Source organism: Armigeres subalbatus, chromosome 2 (genome assembly GCF_024139115.2).
Source record: "Armigeres subalbatus isolate Guangzhou_Male chromosome 2, GZ_Asu_2, whole genome shotgun sequence".
NCBI classification, from domain to species: Eukaryota; Metazoa; Arthropoda; class Insecta; order Diptera; family Culicidae; genus Armigeres; species Armigeres subalbatus.
Genome location: NC_085140.1, coordinates 82,975,153 through 82,994,095, shown reverse-complemented (window position 1 = coordinate 82,994,095; position 18,943 = coordinate 82,975,153). Strand labels below are relative to the sequence as shown.

Here is an 18,943-nt window from a genome sequence, read left to right as displayed (position 1 = left end):
AACAATCGACTGAAATAATCAAACGAGTTTTTTTTTGTTGGGAAGGGAAAGACTGAAATTAGAACATTTTTGGTTCAGGTCTTGTGATAGACATTTAGATGTGTTGAATTTTTGAACCAATTAAAGTGGAATAGTTTAACGTACGCCAAGCTTCGGTAATATATCTTAATTTAGCTGTGGAATTAATCCGGAAATACTTTAAACACATCAGTTTTTCTCCTCCTTGTAATATTTTATCCGGAAGCTACTTTATTTACTTATTTAAAAGTGAGAAGTGATGAGTGAGACGTAACAAGACAAAAGTAAGAAGTGAAAGTGAGAAGGGAGAAGTGAAAAATGAGAAGTGAAAAGTAAGAAGTAAGAAGTGAGTAGTTAAAAGTGAGAAGTGAGTGAGAAGTGAATTAAAAGTAAATAGTGTGAAGTGAGTAGTGAAAAGTGATAGATGAGAAGTTGAAAACGAAAAATTTGAGAAGTGATGAAATGAAAAGAAGTGATAGAAATGAAAAGAAGCGAGAAGTGAAAAGTGAGAAGTGAGAAGTAATAAATGAGGAATTCGAAGTAAGAAGTGAAGAGTGAGATGTGAGGAGCGAAAAGTGTGAAGTGAATAGTGAGAAATGAGAAGTGAGTAGTGAGAAGATTGAAGTGGGAAATGAGAAATAAGAAGAGAGGAATGAGAAGAGAAAAATTAGGTGAAGATTGAAAACGTTTAGCCTAATATTTATTCCTTCCAACTTTCTTCTCCCTTTTTTCCTTTCTTTCTTTTGTTTTTCTTCCTTCGTTCTTCTTCTTTTTTCCATCCTTATTCTTGCTCTCCCTTTCTTCCTTCATCATTGTTCTTCTTTTCCTTATTCTTACTTCACTCTTCTGCCTTTCTTCTTTTTCTTTATTCTTCCTCTTTTTTTTTTCTTTCTTTTCCATTATTTTTCTTCTTTCTTCTGTCTTATATATCACTATTCACTTCTCGCTTCTTAACATCTCGCATTTTACATCTCTCATTTCTCATCTATTCCTTCTGTTTTCCTCACTTCTCACTTTCAACTTTTCACTTCACAACTAATACATCTCACATCTCACCATTAATTTGTCACTTCTTATTTCTCATTCTCCCTACTCACTTCCCACTACCCTAGCAGTCCAAATCAGACCGATTTGGTTGCAGTAGCTCATTTATGACTAAATTTGGTCGTACATGAGTGATATTAACTCCTCTACAACATATGTGCGACTCGGGTACTCAATACTCATTTCTCACTTTTCGCTATTCACTTCGAACATTTCACTTTTCACTTCACTTAATAAGGAAACCAATTTAAACTATTCTGCCAAACGGCGTTCAACCAAATGAACCTTTAGTCCAAATAGCATTCTGCCAAATGGCCATGTTCCTAGATGTTAGGAAAAGTATTTGATATTTTGGAAAAAAAAACCCTGATTGATCCACCTAGCGCTGTTTGTGCCTTTCTCGTACATTTAATATACTAAAAAAAATTAGTGAGAATTTCTTTGTGTGCTTTTTGTATATAAATCGTATTTTGGCCATAACTTTTTATTCCATAGTTCGATTTCACCAATGTTCAATAAGAAACAATGGGACAGGATTCCCCGTCGAATTGCAATTATTGCAAACCAATCGGATAAAGATAAGTGCCTAAAAGATGAGTGAGTTTTATTTAACGCACATACATGCACACCGAGCCTCTTGAAAGGAGGCTTCCGAGCCTTTTGAAAGGAGGCTTCCGAGCCTCTTGAAAGGAGGCTTCCGAGCCTCTTGAAAGGAGGCTTCCAAGCCTTTTGAAAGGAGGCTTCCGAGCCTCTTGAAAGGAGGCTTCCGAGCCTCTTGAAAGGAGGCTTCCGAGCCTCTTGAAAGGAGGCTTCCGAGCCTCTTGAAAGGAGGCTTCCGAGCCTCTTGAAAGAGGACTTCCGAGACTCTTGAAAGGAGACTTCCGAGCCTCTTGAAAGGAGGCTTCCGAACCTCTTGAAAAGAGGCTTCCGAGCCTCTTGAAAGGAGGCTTCCGAGCCTCTTGAAAAGAGGCTTCCGAGCCTCTTGAAAGGAGGCTTCCGAGCCTCTTGAAAGGAGGCTTCCGAGCCTCTTGAAAGGAGGCTTCCGAGCCTTTTGGAAGGAGGCTTCCAAGCCTTTTGGAAGGAGGCTTCCAAGCCTCTTGAAAGGAGGCTTCCGAGCCTCTTGAAAGGAGACTTCCGAGCCTCTTGCAAGGAGGCTTCCGAGCCACTTGAAAGGAGGCTTCCAAGCCTCTTGAGAGGAGGCTTCCGAGCCTCTTGAAAGGAGGCTTCCGAGCCTCTTGAAAGGAGGCTTCCGAGCCTCTTGAAAGGAGGCTTCCGAGCCTCTTGAAAGGAGGCTTCCGAGCCTCTTGAAAGGAGGCTTCCGAGCCTCTTGAAAGGAGGCTTCCGAGCCTCTTGAAAGGAAGCCTGAGCCTCTTGAAAGGAAGCTTCTGAGCCTCTTGAAAGGAGGCCTGAGCCTCTTGAAAGGAGGCTTCTGAGCCTCTTGAAAGGAGGCCTGGAGCCTCTTAAAGGAGGCCTGAGCCTCTTGAAAGGAGACTCTGAGCCTCTTGAAAGGAGACTTCCTGAGCCTCTTGAAAGGAGGCCTGAGCCTCTTGAAAGGAGGCTTCCGGTTCTCTTGAAAGGAGGCTTCTGAGCCTCTTGAAAGGAGGCCTGAGCCTCTTGAAAGGAGGCTTCTGAGCCTCTTGAAAGGAGGCTTCTGAGCCTCTTGAAAGGAGGCTGAGGCCTCTTGAAAGGAGGCCTGAGCCTCTTGAAAGGAGGCTTCTGGGCCTCTTGAAAGGAGGTTTCTGAGCCTCTTGAAAGGAGGTTTCTGAGCCTCTTGAAAGGAGGCTTCCGAGCCTCTTGAAAGGAGGCCTGAGCCTCTTGAAAGGAGGCTTCTGAGCCTCTTGAAAGGAGGCCTGAGCCTCTTGAAAGGAGGCTTCTGAGCCTCTTGAAAGGAGGCTTCCTGAGCCTCTTGAAAGGAGGCTTCTGAGGCCTCTTGAAAGGAGGCTTCTGAGCCTCTTGAAAGGAGGCTTCTGAGCCTCTTGAAAGGAGGCTTCTGAGCCTCTTGAAAGGAGGCTTCTGAGGCCTCTTGAAAGGAGGCTCTGAGGCCTCTTGAAAGGAGGCTTCTGAGCCTCTTGAAAGGAGGCTTCTGAGCCTCTTGAAAGGAGGCTTCTGAGCCTCTTGAAGGAGGCTTCTGAGCCTCTTGAAAGGAGGCTTCCGAGCCTCTTGAAAGGAGGCTTCCGAGCCTCTTGAAAGGAGGCTTCCGAGCCTCTTGAAAGGAGGCTTCCGAGCCTCTTGAAAGGAGGTTTCCGAGCCTCTTGAAAGGAGGCTTCCGAGCCTTTTGAGAGCAGGTTTCGAAGCCTCTTGATAGGAGGTTTCCCAGCCTCTTGGAAGAAGGCTTCCGAGCCTCTTGAAGGAGGCTTCCGAGCTTCTAAAACGAAGGCTTCCTAGCCCCTTGAAAGGAAGCATCCGAACCTTTTGGAAGGAAGCTTCTGAGCCTCTTGAACGGCCTTTTGAACGGAGGCTTCTCAACCTTTTGAAAGGAGGCTTCCAAGCCTCTTGAAAGGAGTCTTTCGAGTCTTTTGAGAGGAGGCTTCCCAGCATCTTGAAAGGAGGCTTCCCAGCCTCTTAGAAGAAAGTTTCCGAACTTCTTTAAAGGAGGCTGCCGAGCCTTCCAAACGTTTAGATTCTAGATTTTAGTCATTCAACTTTTTGTCCTTTTGATCTTTTGTTCCACAGCTCTTTATACACTGTGCTAGATGTAATAAGCCGGAATCAGAAGATTTTGATTCGCTGGTCTCCATGCATATTACGTACAATACAATTTGTTGGAATCGAATATTACACATTTATCAAAACTGTTTCAATAAGTTTCAATTAGAATTTTAATACATCTGCCATTACGCACTTTGAGTCGAGGTACCCCCTAGGGCCGGCAAAGGTACCCCCAGGGGTACATGTTGAGAACCGCTGTTCCATAACATACATTATTAGGTAAACTACCGACATGTAAACCAAATCTAAATATAGTTAAAAGAATACATATAACTATTGTTTCGATCGGAATTGGAAACTGCAATTCAATTTATCGAAAATTGGATTTACTCCGCCTTTTATGATATCACAGCTGCATGAGGATATCGCAATATGGCGCATGTCAATGTTACGTCAAGAAAATTTAAGACAACTGGGAATAATTGAAAGCATAATTCTACCCCCCAAAACTCCATGGCAACCTAGCTTAGCTAACTTGCTGCCGTAAAAGGTTTTGACTGGTTGAAAATTATTTCCATGAACTACCGTTTTGACTCAAATTCCGAACACTCGTTTTCAAATGGCCATTTTGGCTTTATTCGATCAATTTTCTCTACAGGATCTCAAATTCGATTGTAATCTTGATTCTCAGTACGCAAACCCGATGAAAGTTTTAGTTTTAGAGCGCTAAAACGGAAGTGTTTGGAGTCATGTTTGAGATTTGAATCAAAACGGCATGTAACCTAAGAAATCATTAAAATTAAATTAAATGCATTTATGTTACATAAAACTTCAGCTTGGACTCATATCCTATTATTAGATGTAAAAAAACGTTAACATTGTTGAAATAAACCAAATATTGTTGAATTTTGATAGATTAGAAAATATTCATAGCTTTTAAGGTTTACTAAAACTTTAATATCTCAGCCCCGTTACAGTATTTTTTCAATCTGTTTTCACGAAAACTTACCTTATAAAAAATACTTTTTGAATACGCGAAAAATTATTTTACGGACACATGGTGAATTTCTGCGAAAATTATGTAGAAATATTGCATTTTTATGATATTTAAATTGTTCTAGTGCTAATAATATTGCATAATACCAACCGTATTATCATGTATGATATTCACCATGGTCCACACAAAATTCAAAAAATGTTATACTATTGTAAAAGTAAATAAAATCTCTGTCGGACCCTTTACATTTTTTTTAAGAATTTCGGGTTGCTCTACATAAATGCTCCTGATGCAAAAATCTTTCATATGACGCTTGAGCACCATGACTTTTCGAACATGGTGTTTTTTTGTGACATCCTAATTGTCTTGCATTAGTACTACAAGGTGAATTAAACATGTAACAACACGACTCATGGTGAGCCAAGTACGATGAGTGAACTAACAATGAAGTAGAGTAATGGAAGTAAATAATTTACTCATGATGGTGGTACACATTGCAATGAACAAAGCCTAAAAAATACCCCATTTTCTGTTTCTGAATTCAGTTTGCCCCTTGCTCTATTCAGAGTGTTCTATAATCTTATCAATGCTTGTTGAGAATTGCCACTTATAAATATACGCGCAGAAACGGAACGTCATATTATGCCAATTATTACAAGCGATAGTGGCTTGTAGAAATTCGATCCATTCGGATGTGCAGAACGTATGTTTGAGATATTAAAATAACATTCATAAAATTGTTGAAGACACTGCATTGGAAAACCACTAGGGCAAGTCGGTGTTACGTGAAACCCGGAAGCCTTCGGCATTTGAGACAGACACAAAATATTAGCATAAAAATGAGCTGCCAGGAAAACGAGGAGGAAGCGGAAATCATCGAATCGCTTAACAACGGTATTGATTTCATTGAAGAACCATTCGAATGTAGCACTTGCTTCATTCTAACAGGACCAACTGGAGTATTCCTGCTTGATTGCGCACACTGTTTCTGCATCAATTGTGTAACGGATCTATTTATCGGCACGGATGATGAGATCATTACCTGTCCCAGTCAGGTGAACAATGCAACATGCAATACAACAGTATTTCGTACGGATGTTGAAAATCTCCTCGGCGAAGAAATTTACAATGCTTATAGAGAATCGAAGCGTTCAGAAGACCACATGCAAGCAATGATTGATCATTTGAAGTTGATGGAATTGAGTGATGCCAATATAGTGCCAAATAACGAACCGTTCGAGTGTCCCGTTTGCATCACCGACATTGCGAAGGATCAAGGCGTTCTTCTACGTGACTGTTTCCATTCCTTCTGCCGCGAATGCCTCAGCCGAACTGTTATACATGCCGAAAGTGTGATCGTGCGCTGTCCTGCCATGGTAAACAATGAAAGCTGTGAAACTATAATCCGTGATCCTGAAATTAAATGCTTACTGAGCGAGGTGGATTATGAAGCTTATCTGAGCCGATCGCTGAGGACAGCTGAAGCCAGTAATATCAAATCTGTTCATTGTAAGACGCCGGATTGCATTTTCTGGTGTGAACTAATGGATAACGCTACGTCATTTGACTGCCCTGTTTGTAGAAAGGTCAATTGTGTAAAATGCAAGGTGTGTTGCGATCTATTTTGTTACACATGTGAAGCCACATATTTAATATCCAAAACCTATTTTTTGTAGGTGATACACGACGGAATAACTTGCAAAGACTACAGGAACAAGCTTGTACAGGACAAAGCTAACAGTATTTCGGAAGAGGAGTTGGAAAAACAGCGGGCCGCCGGTACTGTTATGCGTTGCCCAAAGTGCAGCGTTTGGGTTACGAAAACAGCAGGATGTGACTTCATGCGGTGTAGCATATGCAAAACCGCTATATGCTGGGCAACACGAGGACCCCGTTGGGGACCAGCCGGAGATGGCGATAACAGTGGAGGCTGTGGCTGCCAAATCAGTAAAAGGTGCACTCCTACGTGCGGGGGATGTCATTTTTAATTGATTTACTAACGACCTCCAGGGATCGCAAATCGCTGGAGATGACAAGGTTGATCCTTGGTCAGTTTTTTGACGCTATTTGGAGAATGTTTAAAGTGCATACCCTAATAATGCCAGAAATAGTGATGATACCGGTCCCAAGCATGTATGCTTGTTCAAAAGGACGTGAATCGTGAATGTTTATACTTTGTTATGCCTGTAAATTAAAGTACAACTCATGATTTCGCGAGAATTTTGTATACGTTGTTGTCGTGCGTCTTATCGTTGGGCTATTCATGGGAAAGCCATCATACTAATATGATATTCTAAAAATGTTGAGCGTTTGTATTTAAATCGATATAACTTAATCTCAGTAGTAGTTTTTTGTACCATAATGATAATGCTGTCAAGTTAGTACAATTGTTATTCGAATCAACTAACAATTCAAATCAGTACAAGTGAAGAAGTTTTTAGATACACACCGAGGCGCTGCAGGTTCGCCATACTACAGCTTCTGAAAAAAGTTCTGGGCTATTTATACAAATGAATGCCAATGAAATTTTACAACACATAGTAGAGTATCAATTGTATATAAGTCAATGATTGCTATTTCGTCAGAAAAATATATTAAGCTCTTTTAGTGGAATGTATTCAACCGTCTAAGACGAATTAAGTACTGTCCATTTAATTCCACCAGTTAATTTTCGTTATCTTTGCAGATACGTATTTCGACCACAACTGTGTGGTCGTCTTCAGTGTCTCGTACTTGACTCGACTTCAGTCTTCAGTCGAGTCAAGTACGAGACACTGAAGACGACCACACAGTTGTGGTCGAAATACGTATCTGCAAAGATAACGAAAATTAACTGGTGGAATTAAATGGACAGTACTTAATTCGTCTTAGACGGTTGCTATTTCGTGCTTTCTCGAACTGGATAAAATCGATTGAATTTGTTCTGAGAATGGTTTGAATCTATGAACGGTTCAACGGCTCGTGTTTTTCAAATTCAAAGATCGACTAGATGACCTCTTTCAATGAACCTGACTATAAATAAGACGAGTTTGTACTACTCCAATGATTTCAAATTAAATGTGTCATGCTTACTTAACACTTATTTGTTCTGCTAAGGGCGACAGACCTCATTGGCCGCTCCTGGAATATCTCCGAGTGCTTCTGGATTCTGCAGGAGTGCACATTTCTGTGTCGACCAAAACATGTCGACAGCTTCTTTTATAAGTAAATTTTACGAATAAACTGTCAAGGGCGAAAGCCCTCAATGGGGGAGGTTTCTTCATCAGTGCTGCCACCTGGAAAAGTTTAGAGAAAAAGTAGAACCATGGAAATTTGACATGGCATGATATAGAAAATGAGAATTAAAATGTCTTTAGAACGTTATAGAAATTTTTTTGTCAAACAGTTTTTAGTTTGTGGGGTTAGAAAATCAACAATTTCAAGCATTAACTGCTTATCCGAAAACAATATAAAAATCGAGATATCTTGTCTATTCTGTGTGCTTTTAAAATTCTAACCCCGTAAACCAAGATTATTTTGAGAAACGTCCTTAATTTTTGTTTTATAACAAAAATATACTTAATTTCCTATACCACACCGTGTGAAATTTCAATGATTCTACTTTTTCTCTTGATGACAGCTGGTGGTCTTCTCTTCCCCTATGAACAGTAATCACGTACAGGCGAATTAAGTTACCAAGGAAATTCGAAGGAGGGATCAAATCCGTTTTCATACGACGGCGCTGGGTTCATAGTTTCTCACGAATAATCTAACCGGTAGGAAGAGATACATATTTTCATCTGTAGACCAAAATTTGCCACGCGACAGCTCTATTTTCATAGTTTCTCGCAAATATTCGTTTACTGAGCCTGTAAAGAACTATAGACTTCAATCACCGCTCCCAGTACCCACCGGAGTGCTCCGGAGGAACCTTTAGAAGAGGATATTTCCTGAGAGATAACGGGATTGGCCAATGATGTTTATTACAATCTGCATCATACGTTTGTTTTCAAGAAACCATGAAGAAAACGCTGAAGCATGACAAGTTTTGGTCTGACCATAGAAATATCTTCTCCTACAGGTTCCTCCGGGAGCAACCCGTCAGCTGCAGGAAGTGGCCAATAAGGCCTGTCGCCCTTCACAGACTTATTTATAGTGAATTCGTGGAAAATCACGAAGAAAGAGCAGTCGCAGAATACGGTTTAGAAAAAACAATAGATCATATCAGTTCGATCAAAGTTAATTGCCAATTTCCGGGGATTGAACCACCCGACTTGGACATTAATTTACAATGTTGTGAAAACTCATATGTGAATATGTACGTTATGTTAAAGATATTGATTTGGAAAATGTATTGGAGGTTGGAGGTAACCACTTTCCTTCGATGGGACTCGAACCCATGACCCTACAGTACGCTAGACTGGTGCTTTAACCAACTAAGTTACGAAGGACCTCCGTCGGCCTTCGCAACCTAGCGGCTACTGAACGAGCTCGAGATTCCTTAATTGGACGCATAGTCAAATCACTCGCAATCCGTTTCTCAAGCCAACACTTCCACATGTCTATAGTACACTTTCACGTTAGAGGAACGTGAGAACTGTACTGATCAAGTGAGGTTGTGTAAGCCATTTGTCAGTCGGTCGTCAAGCTCAATATCTTCAACATAACGTACATATTCACATATGAGTATTCACAACATTGTAAATTAATGTCCAAGTCGGGTGGCTTAATCCCCGGAAATAGGCAATTAACTTTGATCGAACTGAACCTGAGTTGCGTGCTCTTGCCTACGCAATGCGGTCGGGTCTGAGCTTGACGACCGACTGGCAAATACCTTACACAACCTCACTTGATCAAAAATACACAAAAATACGAAAAAAAAAGTTATGTTCGGAAACGTATGATTTTTTTTACTTTATTTTAGAAACTACATAATATGTTCGCGCATATTGAAGATCAGTTATGGAGTACTGCTTGCAGTTTTCGAGCTGGAAGTGCCCAAGGGCGATGAGTTTTGCCAAAAACTATTTAGCTGTATCGCAGAAAGGTTCGATGTCAATTCGTTCAAAAACAGTTTAAAATGGATATATGCAGTTTTCAAACAAATTATTCAAAAGTCTTGGCATTCTTTATAGAGCTCCATATGACAGTCCCTTAATAATTCTCTCTGAAATTCCGTTAAAGTTTCCGTTGAATTCCGTTGGAATATATTATGGAATTCTTTGTGTAATTCCGTTCGAATATATTCCGTGGGAATTCTTTTCAAAATATCGTTGGAATTTGCTCTGGAATTCTGAGGCCAATCCCTTTGAAATCTCGTTGATATTCCTTTCGGAATTCTGTTAGAATTCCCTTTTCGGATTTAAAGATACTTTTGACATATCTTTCAAAATTTCATTGAAATTACCGTCGCTAAAATCGCTTTATGAATGCTTTTGAAGTGTCCTTAGGAATTCGCTTGGATTTTACTTCGAAATAGTGTTGGAATTTGTTTCGGAATTTCCATCGAAGTTCCGTAGGAATTCTACTCAGAATTTCGTTGGAATATCCTTCGGAAAGCCGTTGGAAATTCCTTTCGAAGCCGTTGTATCTCACTTCGAAATTTCGTTGAAATTTCTTCAAAATTTTCTTCGAAATTTCGTTGGAATTTGTTACGGAACTACGTTGGAACTCATTTTGGAGTTTCGTTAGAATTCCCATCGAAATTCCATTGTAATTTACTCATAAGTAACGTTGGAATTCCCTCCGGAGTTGTTTTGAAAATCCCTCCGGAATTCTATTAGAGTTTAATTCAGAATTTCGTTTGAATTTTCTTCGTATTTCCAATGTTATTCCCTCCGGAACTGAGAATTGCAAAATTCACATAGAATTTCCTTCCAAAATTGTGTTGGAATTCCTTTCCGTTATAATATAATTTGGAATTCCATTGGAATTTCCTTTGGAATTCCGTTGCCATTCCCTTCAAAATTCGCTTGGAATTTCTTCCGGAATTTCGTTGGAATTTCCTTCGAAAAACCGTTGGTATTTTGATGGGATTTCTATAAAAATACATTAGAAATAACTTAGACATTTTCTTAAGAATTCCATTCGAATTTCCTTCGGAATTCCGTTGGAATTTCTTTCTGAATTCCTTTGGAATCCCCTTCGGAATTGCGTTGGAATTCCCTCAGAAATTCTGTTAATGTTTCCTTCGGAATCTAGTAGGATTCACGGTCTCGATCTTCCTGCTGGCGCTTTTTCCTCCGGAAAATCAAGTTTTGTCTATTCCGCGCCTGTCTATATCGTGCCTCGTTCGCCCTCGTGCGGTGTTGCAGCAATCTCGCCCATGCTGCATTCTTCTTCAGTTAGTAGAACTGCTCATATTCGCCGTCATACCAGTCGTTTCTCTGATCCGGGGCACCGTGCCAAGTGCAGCGGTTGCGGTGCTACCAATGGCGGATCGGATATCTCTCCAGCCATCTTCAAGAGACGCTGCGCCTAGCTGCTCTTCCGTTGGAAGTGCCACTTCCAGCTGCTGCGCGTATTCTTGGGCTAGTCTACCATCTTGTAGCCGCCCAATGTTAAGCCGCGGCGTCCGACTTCGAAGCGTGTTGTACACCGTCGAGAGTTTTGAGCGCAGGCATACTGCAACGAGGTACTAATCGGATTCAATATTCGCACTGCGGTAAGTGCGGACGTTCGTGATGTCGGAGAAGAATTTACCGTCGATTAGAACGTGGTCGATTTGGTTTTCCGTTTCTTGGTTAGGTGATCTCCATGTGGCCTTGTGGATATTTTTGCGGGGAAAGAAGGTGCTTCGGACTACCATTCCGCCGGAGGCTGCGAAGTTTATGCATCGTTGACCGTTGTCATTCGATACGGTGTGCAGACTATCCGGTCCGATGACCGGTCTATACATTTCCTCCCTTCCTACCTGTGCGTTCATGTCACCGATGACGATTTTAACGTCCCGCAGTGGGCATCCATCGTATATCTGCTCCAGCTGTGTGTAGAACGCTTCTTTCTCGTCGTCGGGTCTCCCTTCGTGTGGGCAGTGCACGTTGATGATGCTATAGTTGAAGAAACGGCCTTTAATCCTCAGCTTGCACATCCTTGCGTTGATTGGTACTATTGATACTTCTTACCGTGATTAATTTTAGTGATTTAGTTTTATGATTTTTGTAGTACTAAAAAAGCGCAAAAACGATTGGCTTATGAGACATATTCTGCCATCTGGAAACTTCTGTAATACGAATTGAGAACAAATATTCATACGTTTAAAAAAAGTTATTTTGACCCTCAGAAAACAAATAAAAAATACTACGGTTGTAACTTCAAGTGGATGTAATCCGCACGAAAAACAATAACAAAATTTACTTTGATACCACTTTAAAAATTTAAAATGGATGGAAACCTCGAAACAACGATAATGAAAGAATTCGACATTATCATTTTAATCAAACAATATGAACCATTGGAAATTTCTTTTGATAAATTTCATTTGCGATTCAAAATTCATGGTGAAAGTAAACATTTCAACATCACAAAATTCATGCGCCGTTGAAGCGCTTAGGATTTATGAAAAAAATGTTTCATAATTGCAAAAAATTTGCAAATAATGTTGTTACAGTTTCATTTTAAAATGCAGCCAGCGGGCTCGGTCAGTCTAAAGACAAGCATATCGTATTACCTGATAATATCTCGAATGTATTGGGTACTATAACTTGCGTTATTATGACGAATAATGATTGCGGGTACTAATTGTTTTTATTGCATTTGATAACTGGCTGATTGCGGAGGAACCAGAAAGTTGTTCTAAAACAATTGTGAAACAAAATCGATACATCGAAAAGAGATGATTTTTGTTCCACCTTCGCTTCACGATTTGGTATGGCTTTAGCTAGATTTAGCGCCAATTTTGCTCGCCAAATGTTATTTTAATGATTGCTTACCGGCAGATTCTGGAATTTTAGTCCCATTGAATACAAATTTCCAGAGATTTTTGCGTCCAAAGGAGGTGGAGAAAAAATATAAACAAAATGTTCCATGCAGAACCAACGATTGCAAATATCCTCTTGGAATGTGTTTTGGAAAAGTTGTTGCAAAACATATTTAAAACAAAACCTATGCACTGAATGGACATGATTTTTCTTCTATCTCCACCTCACGATTCGGCATGGCTTAATTATTGGATTCAACACCAATTATGCTCACCAAATATTATTTTTGTGTTTGCTTACTGTTTTAGGTGCCAGATTTAAAAATTTATGTTCCATATTTCCAGACATTTGTGCGTCCAAAATTATTATTTTGAACGGTTTAGGGTCATTTGGCCGAATGTCGTTTGGCCGAATAGTTGAAATACACAGGGAGAAGAAAGAAAGAAGAAGAAAGAGAGAAGGAAGTAAAAGAAAGAAGGAAGAAAGAAGAAATAGGAAGATGGAAAAAGGAAGAAGGAAGTTTTCAGTTCTCACTTCTCATTTCTCACTATTCACCACTCTTAATCTGAAGTCAAATTTTGGGTCGATAAAATGGTGATTGACGCATCATAATAGACTTTTATCTTGATGAAAATGGAAGAAAGTGTTTTAATATGCAAACCTTAACCTAACCTCACTTTACATTGCTAAAAGATACCACAAAGATAGAAAAATTCTTCGAAACTCACGACAAAAATCATTTTTGGATATATGGAAGCGTTATATGGAACATTCAGTGGATCGTTTTTATTTTTTTATGGATAGTTCTTGTACATTAAACGGTACAAAATAAAGGCTTTCATTCTGAATCCTCGTTCAAAAATCCACAAAAATACGAAAAAAATAGTTATGTTCGGAGGGGCCTTCCTTAGCCGTGCGGTAAGACGCGCGGCTACAAAGCAAGACCATGCTGAGGGTGGCTTGGTTCGATTCCCAGTGCCGGTCTAATCAATTTTCGGATTGGAAATTGTCTCGACTTCCCTGGGCATAAAAGTATCATCGTGTTAGCCTCATGATATACGAATGCAAAATGGTAACCTGGCTTAGAAACCTTGAAGTTAATAACTGTGGAAGTGCTTAATGAACACTAAGCTACGAGGCGGCTCTGTCCCAGTGTGGGGATGTAATGCCAATAAGAAGAAGAAGAAGAAGTTATGTTCGGAAATGTATGAATCCTCTTGAAATCTCGCTGATATTCCTTTCGGAATTCTGTTGGAATTCCCTTTTGGGATTTCCTTCAGGATACCTTTGCAATATCCTTCGAAATTTCGTTGAAATTCCCGTCGGAATTAAAATTTTATTCGGTTTTCCTTCAGAATTCCCACCACAATTGCGTTGGAATTTTCACCGAAATTGTATTGGAAGTCCTCCCGGAAATGCGCAGGAATTACCATCGGAATTCCGTTGAAAATTGTTTTGCTATTCCGTTGTTTTTTTTAGAGTTTCATTAAAATTTCCTTTTTTTGTGGAATTTCGAAATTTTCTTCGGAATTTCTTGCGGAACTACGTTGGAACTCGCGTTGGAATTCCCTCAGAAATTCTGTTAATGTTTCCTTCGGAACCTAGTAGGAATTTCTTTAGGAACTCCCGTTGGAATTTCTTTCGGATTTTCTTTGAAGTTTGTTTCGGAATTCCGTTCAAGTTTCCTTCGGAATTTCGTTGGAATTTCCTTCGCCATAGCAATTTCCTTCGCAATTCCGTTGGAATTTCAAAAGAATTTCTTTTCGAAGTTTGTTGGAATTTTTTTGTGAATTCCGTTCAAGTTTCCTTCGGAATTCCGTTCGAATTTCTTTCGGAACTCCTTTGGAATTCTTTCCGGAATTACATTGGAATTCTTGTCTTGAATTGTGTTGAAATTTCCTTTGGAAATCCGTTGAAGTTGGTTTCGGAATTCCTTTGAGGTTCCCTTCGAAATTTTGTTGGAATTTACTTCAGAATTTCGTTGGTATTTCCTTAACGTTCGAATTTCTTTCGGAACTCCGTTGGAATTATCTTCAAAATTGCATTGGAATTCCCCCTAGAATTCTGTTAAACTTTCCTTCGGAATTCCGTTGGAGTTTCCTTTCGAAAGTTCATTGGAATTTCTTCCGGAATTGTGCCAATAATTATGGAAAATCAGGGGTAGCATTGCGCATCTAAAAGTAAGTAAAAATGTTTACGACTTTCGTTTCGATCTCGAAACCAAATTATCGTTCGAGGAGGTACAAAAATAGCGAGATGTTTTGGCATTATGGATACTCGATAGCAGACTGGAAATCGACTCAATTCGAATGAAAAACGCTCGTCACCTTTATTGCTTTCGTATGTTGTTCGAGAGTTATTTCTTGATAAAAATTTATAACAATTAAGGCAATATGCTATTTCTAATTAGATTTATTTCGAATGCAATTTAAGTGTGGTACGTATCTGTTGATACAAAAGTGAATATAGCGGAAGTAAATGGAAGAGTGAAGTATTTTAAATGGTGGGACGCTAACCAGACCTGACACGACGATTTCTGCAATAGGTACCAGATGTTCGGCGAACACCTGGTCTGTGGTAGAGCGTTCACCCATGAATCCCGCCTAGTACTGCCCCACAAACTCTCTTGCGATTGGTGTTAGTCGACGGAATGAAATTTATGAGAGTACCTTGTAGGCGGTGTTCAGCAATGTGATTGAGCGGTAGTTTCTTCTCCAGCGTATCGCCCCTTTTGTACATGGGACACACGACACCTTCCATCCACTCCTGCGGCAGAACCTCATCCTCCCAAAACTTGGTAATTACCCAGTGCAGCGCTCTAGCCAGTGCCTCACCACCGTGTTTAAACAGCTCTTCTAGTAGTTGGTCAACTCCGGGAGCTTTGTTGTTTTTTAGTCGGCCGATCTCCTCCCTGGATTTCCTGGAGATTCGGAGCCGGAAGTCGTATGTCTTGCGTGCGTTCTCCCAGGTTCATTACCATGTCGACACCGTTGTCTGCCACATTGCCATTTAGGTGCTCTTCGTTATGCTGCTGTCACCTTTGGATCACCTCGCGCTCGTTTATAAGAAGATTCCCGTTTATGTCCTTACACATATCGGGCTGTGGCACGTGGCCCTTACGTGAACGGTCTCATAGAACTTTCGTTTTTCGCCCTCATGCGGTGGTGCAGTAATCTCGCCCATGCCGCATTCTTCTCCTCAACTAACTGCTAATATTCGCCGCCATACAAGCCGTTTCTCTGATCCGGGGGCACCATGCCTAGTGCAGCGGTTGCGGAGCTTCCAATGGCGGATTGAATATCTCTCCAGCTATCTTCAAGAGACGCTGTGCCTAGATGCTTTTCTGTTTGTGAGTGCCACTTCCAGCTGCTGCGCGTAGTCTTGGGTAGTCTACCGTCTTGTAGCCGCCCAATGCTTAGCCGCGGCGGACGACTCCGTGGTCGGATTCAATATTCGCACTGCGGTAAGTGCGTACCGTCGTGATGTCGGAGAATAATTTACCGTCGATTAGAACGTGGTCGATTTCGTTTTCTGTTTCTTGGTTAGGTGATTTCCATGTGGAAACCCTTGCGGAAGAAGACAGTGCTTCGAACTACCATTCCGCAGGAGGCTGCAAAGTTTATGAATCGTTGGCCGTTGTCGTTCGAAACGGTATGCAGACTATCCGGCCCGATGACCGGTCTATACAATTCCTCCCTTCCTACCTGAGCGTTCATGTCGCCGATGACGATTTTGACGTCCCGCAGAGCTGCCGTAATCTGGCAAAGTGACGTATACGCCATTTTCCAAAAATGGTGTTAACGAATAGTACTTATCGTACTCTTTAACAGAAAAATGGAAAACATGTATGTTGTAAAATGGCGCATACATCACTTTTTCAGATTACGGCAGAGTGGGCATCCATCGTATGTCTGCTCCAGCTGTGCATAGAACGCATCTTTCTCGTCGTCGAGTCTCCCTTCGTGTGGGCAGTGCACATTGATGATGCTATAGCTCCCAGCTCGTTGGTGCTGCCACAGCTTTGGTAGAAGGTAGCCGCTCGATGCCCGCTATTCTATACTTTCTGTCCTTTTCAGAAGATTTCCTGCAGTGCTACGACGTCGAAGTTGCGGGGATGTAATTCATCATAGATTATCATGTTGCAATCTGCAAAGCCTAGCGACTTGCAGTTCCATGTTCCAAGCTTCCAATTGTGATCCTTTATTCGTCGCCTAGGTCGTTGCCGATTGTATCGAGTCGTATTATCTTCTATGTCTTTCGTGTCTGCTACTCAACATCGCTTTGAAGGGAGTAATACGAATGTCAGGGATTGACACGAGTGGTACGATTTTCACGAAGTTCGTCCAGTTATTTGGTTCCGCCGACGACATTGATATTGTGGCACGTAACTTTGAGAGGATGGAGGAAGCCTACATCAGGCTAAAAAGCAAAGCTAAACGGTTTGGACTAGTCATCAACACGTCGAAGACGAAGTACATGATGGAAAGAGGCTCACAAGAAGACAACATGAGCTACCCACCAGAAGTTTGTATTGGTTGTGACGAAATCGAGGTGGTTGACGAATTCGTGCACTTGTGCTCACTAGTGACCTCCGGTAATAATATCAGCAGAAAAATTCGGAGACGCATCATGGCAGGAAATCGTACATACTTTGGACTCCGCAAAATGCTCCGATCGAATAGAGTTCGCCGCCGTACCAAACTGACTATCTACAAAACGCTTATTAGACTGATAGTTCTGTACATGAGACCTTGATGATGCTCGTTGAGGATCAACGCGCACTGGGAGTTTTCGAAAAGAAAGTGCTGCGTACCATCTATGGTGGAGTGCAGATGACGAACGGTACGTGGAGGAGGCGAATGAACCACGAGTTGCATTGACTGTTGGGGGGAGCATCCATCGTTCACATCGCGAAATTCGGAAGACTGTGGTGGGCCGGTCACGTGGTCGCAATGTCGGACAGTAATCCGGTGAAAATGGTTCTCGACAACGATCCGACGGGAACAAGAAGGCAAGGTGCACAGCGGGCAAGGTCGCAGAGCAAAAATTAAAACTTCAATTGTGAATACAAAATAAATGTCTGTGCTAACTAATTAATTTTGGGCGAGACGAAGTGCGACGGGTCTGCTAGTAAATAAATAAATAAGTTTCCATCGAAACACCTCAAACGCCAAATCGTAAGAAACCATCAGGTAAGTATTTCAGGAAACATCCGGAATTCAGACATCACATTAAGTGGAATTGAATAAAAACGAAACTACACCCAACCGGCGATTATTAGATTTTCCAACAATTCTGTATAAGAATCTACCAAAACCTGTATAAGAACTGGGCATATGCGAAAAATGTTAGATTCTTATACAAATATTGTAGAAGAATCTAACAATTTTGTAAGCTTTTCTTACATTTTTTGTATAAGAATCTAACAATTTCGCATATGCCCAGTTCTTATACAGGTTTTGGTAGATTCTTATACATTATTGTTAGAAAATCTAACAACCCCCGGTTGGGTGTAGTTAGTATTGATCTGTATAGGGGCCTTTCACAAATTACGTAACGCTAAATAGGGAGGGAGGGAGTCAAGCTAAGCGTTACGAACCATACACAAAAAATTAAACCTTCCATACAAAAAGTGTTACGAGGGGAGGGTGGGGGTCCAAAATTACAAAATTTAGCGTTACGTAATCACAAATGAATTCGAAAATCAAAAGTCTTTGTCATCATCACATATGACGTCCACCAGTTATTGAGATTTTAAGACCCCCTCCCTTCTCTGTCACGCTATACCTAGTATATGTACTGTCACCAAATCTTAGACCCCCTTCCCCCATCAAACCTGAGACATCATTTTGAACGACCCCCCAGAACACTACCTATGTTTTGTTTTCACGAATCTGTAAAAAATGGACTTGTAGTTTTTCGAACAAACTATTCAATTGTATATCTCTCGATAAGCACTTGGAATCTTCTTATCCATTCAATATTTATATATGATACCGTAGAAAATGCTCATATCTTTTGTGGAACATGTAATCCATTACCCGAAAGGAGAAAATGGAGTTCACCCGACGGCGGCGGTAGCAACTGAAACCGATGTAAAAAAAACAACGTGAATAATTCAACCAAAAAGAACCGACCTAGCTTCGCCGAAGCTGCACAAAAATTTATCTGTCGCCTGAATGTATGCAGTTCAATGGCAGCCGGCTTCCCAGCAAAACTGCTGCTGCCGACCAGAAAATGCTTGCCAATGCTGCAGCAATAAAACGGACAAGTTTGCTTAATACTAACTACCGCTCAGATGCTAGGTATGTGTATGAATAAAAATGGCACCGCGACG

General features: G+C 40.9%; 2 protein-coding genes across 13 annotated transcripts in view; one reads left to right on the top strand and one right to left on the bottom strand.

The window, feature by feature from the left end:
• LOC134209544 (calcium uniporter protein, mitochondrial) overlaps nt 1-18,943 on the bottom strand; it is a 567,109-nt gene that overhangs the window by 473,756 nt on the left and 74,410 nt on the right. The window lies entirely within an intron of this gene.
• Nucleotides 5,388-7,236, top strand: LOC134214623 (ranBP-type and C3HC4-type zinc finger-containing protein 1-like). The gene is made up of 2 exons (XM_062693946.1): nt 5,388-6,315; nt 6,385-7,236. The coding sequence occupies exons 1-2, from the start codon at nt 5,548-5,550 to the stop codon at nt 6,694-6,696; spliced, it is 1,080 nt and encodes a 359-aa protein (XP_062549930.1). The 5' UTR covers nt 5,388-5,547; the 3' UTR covers nt 6,697-7,236.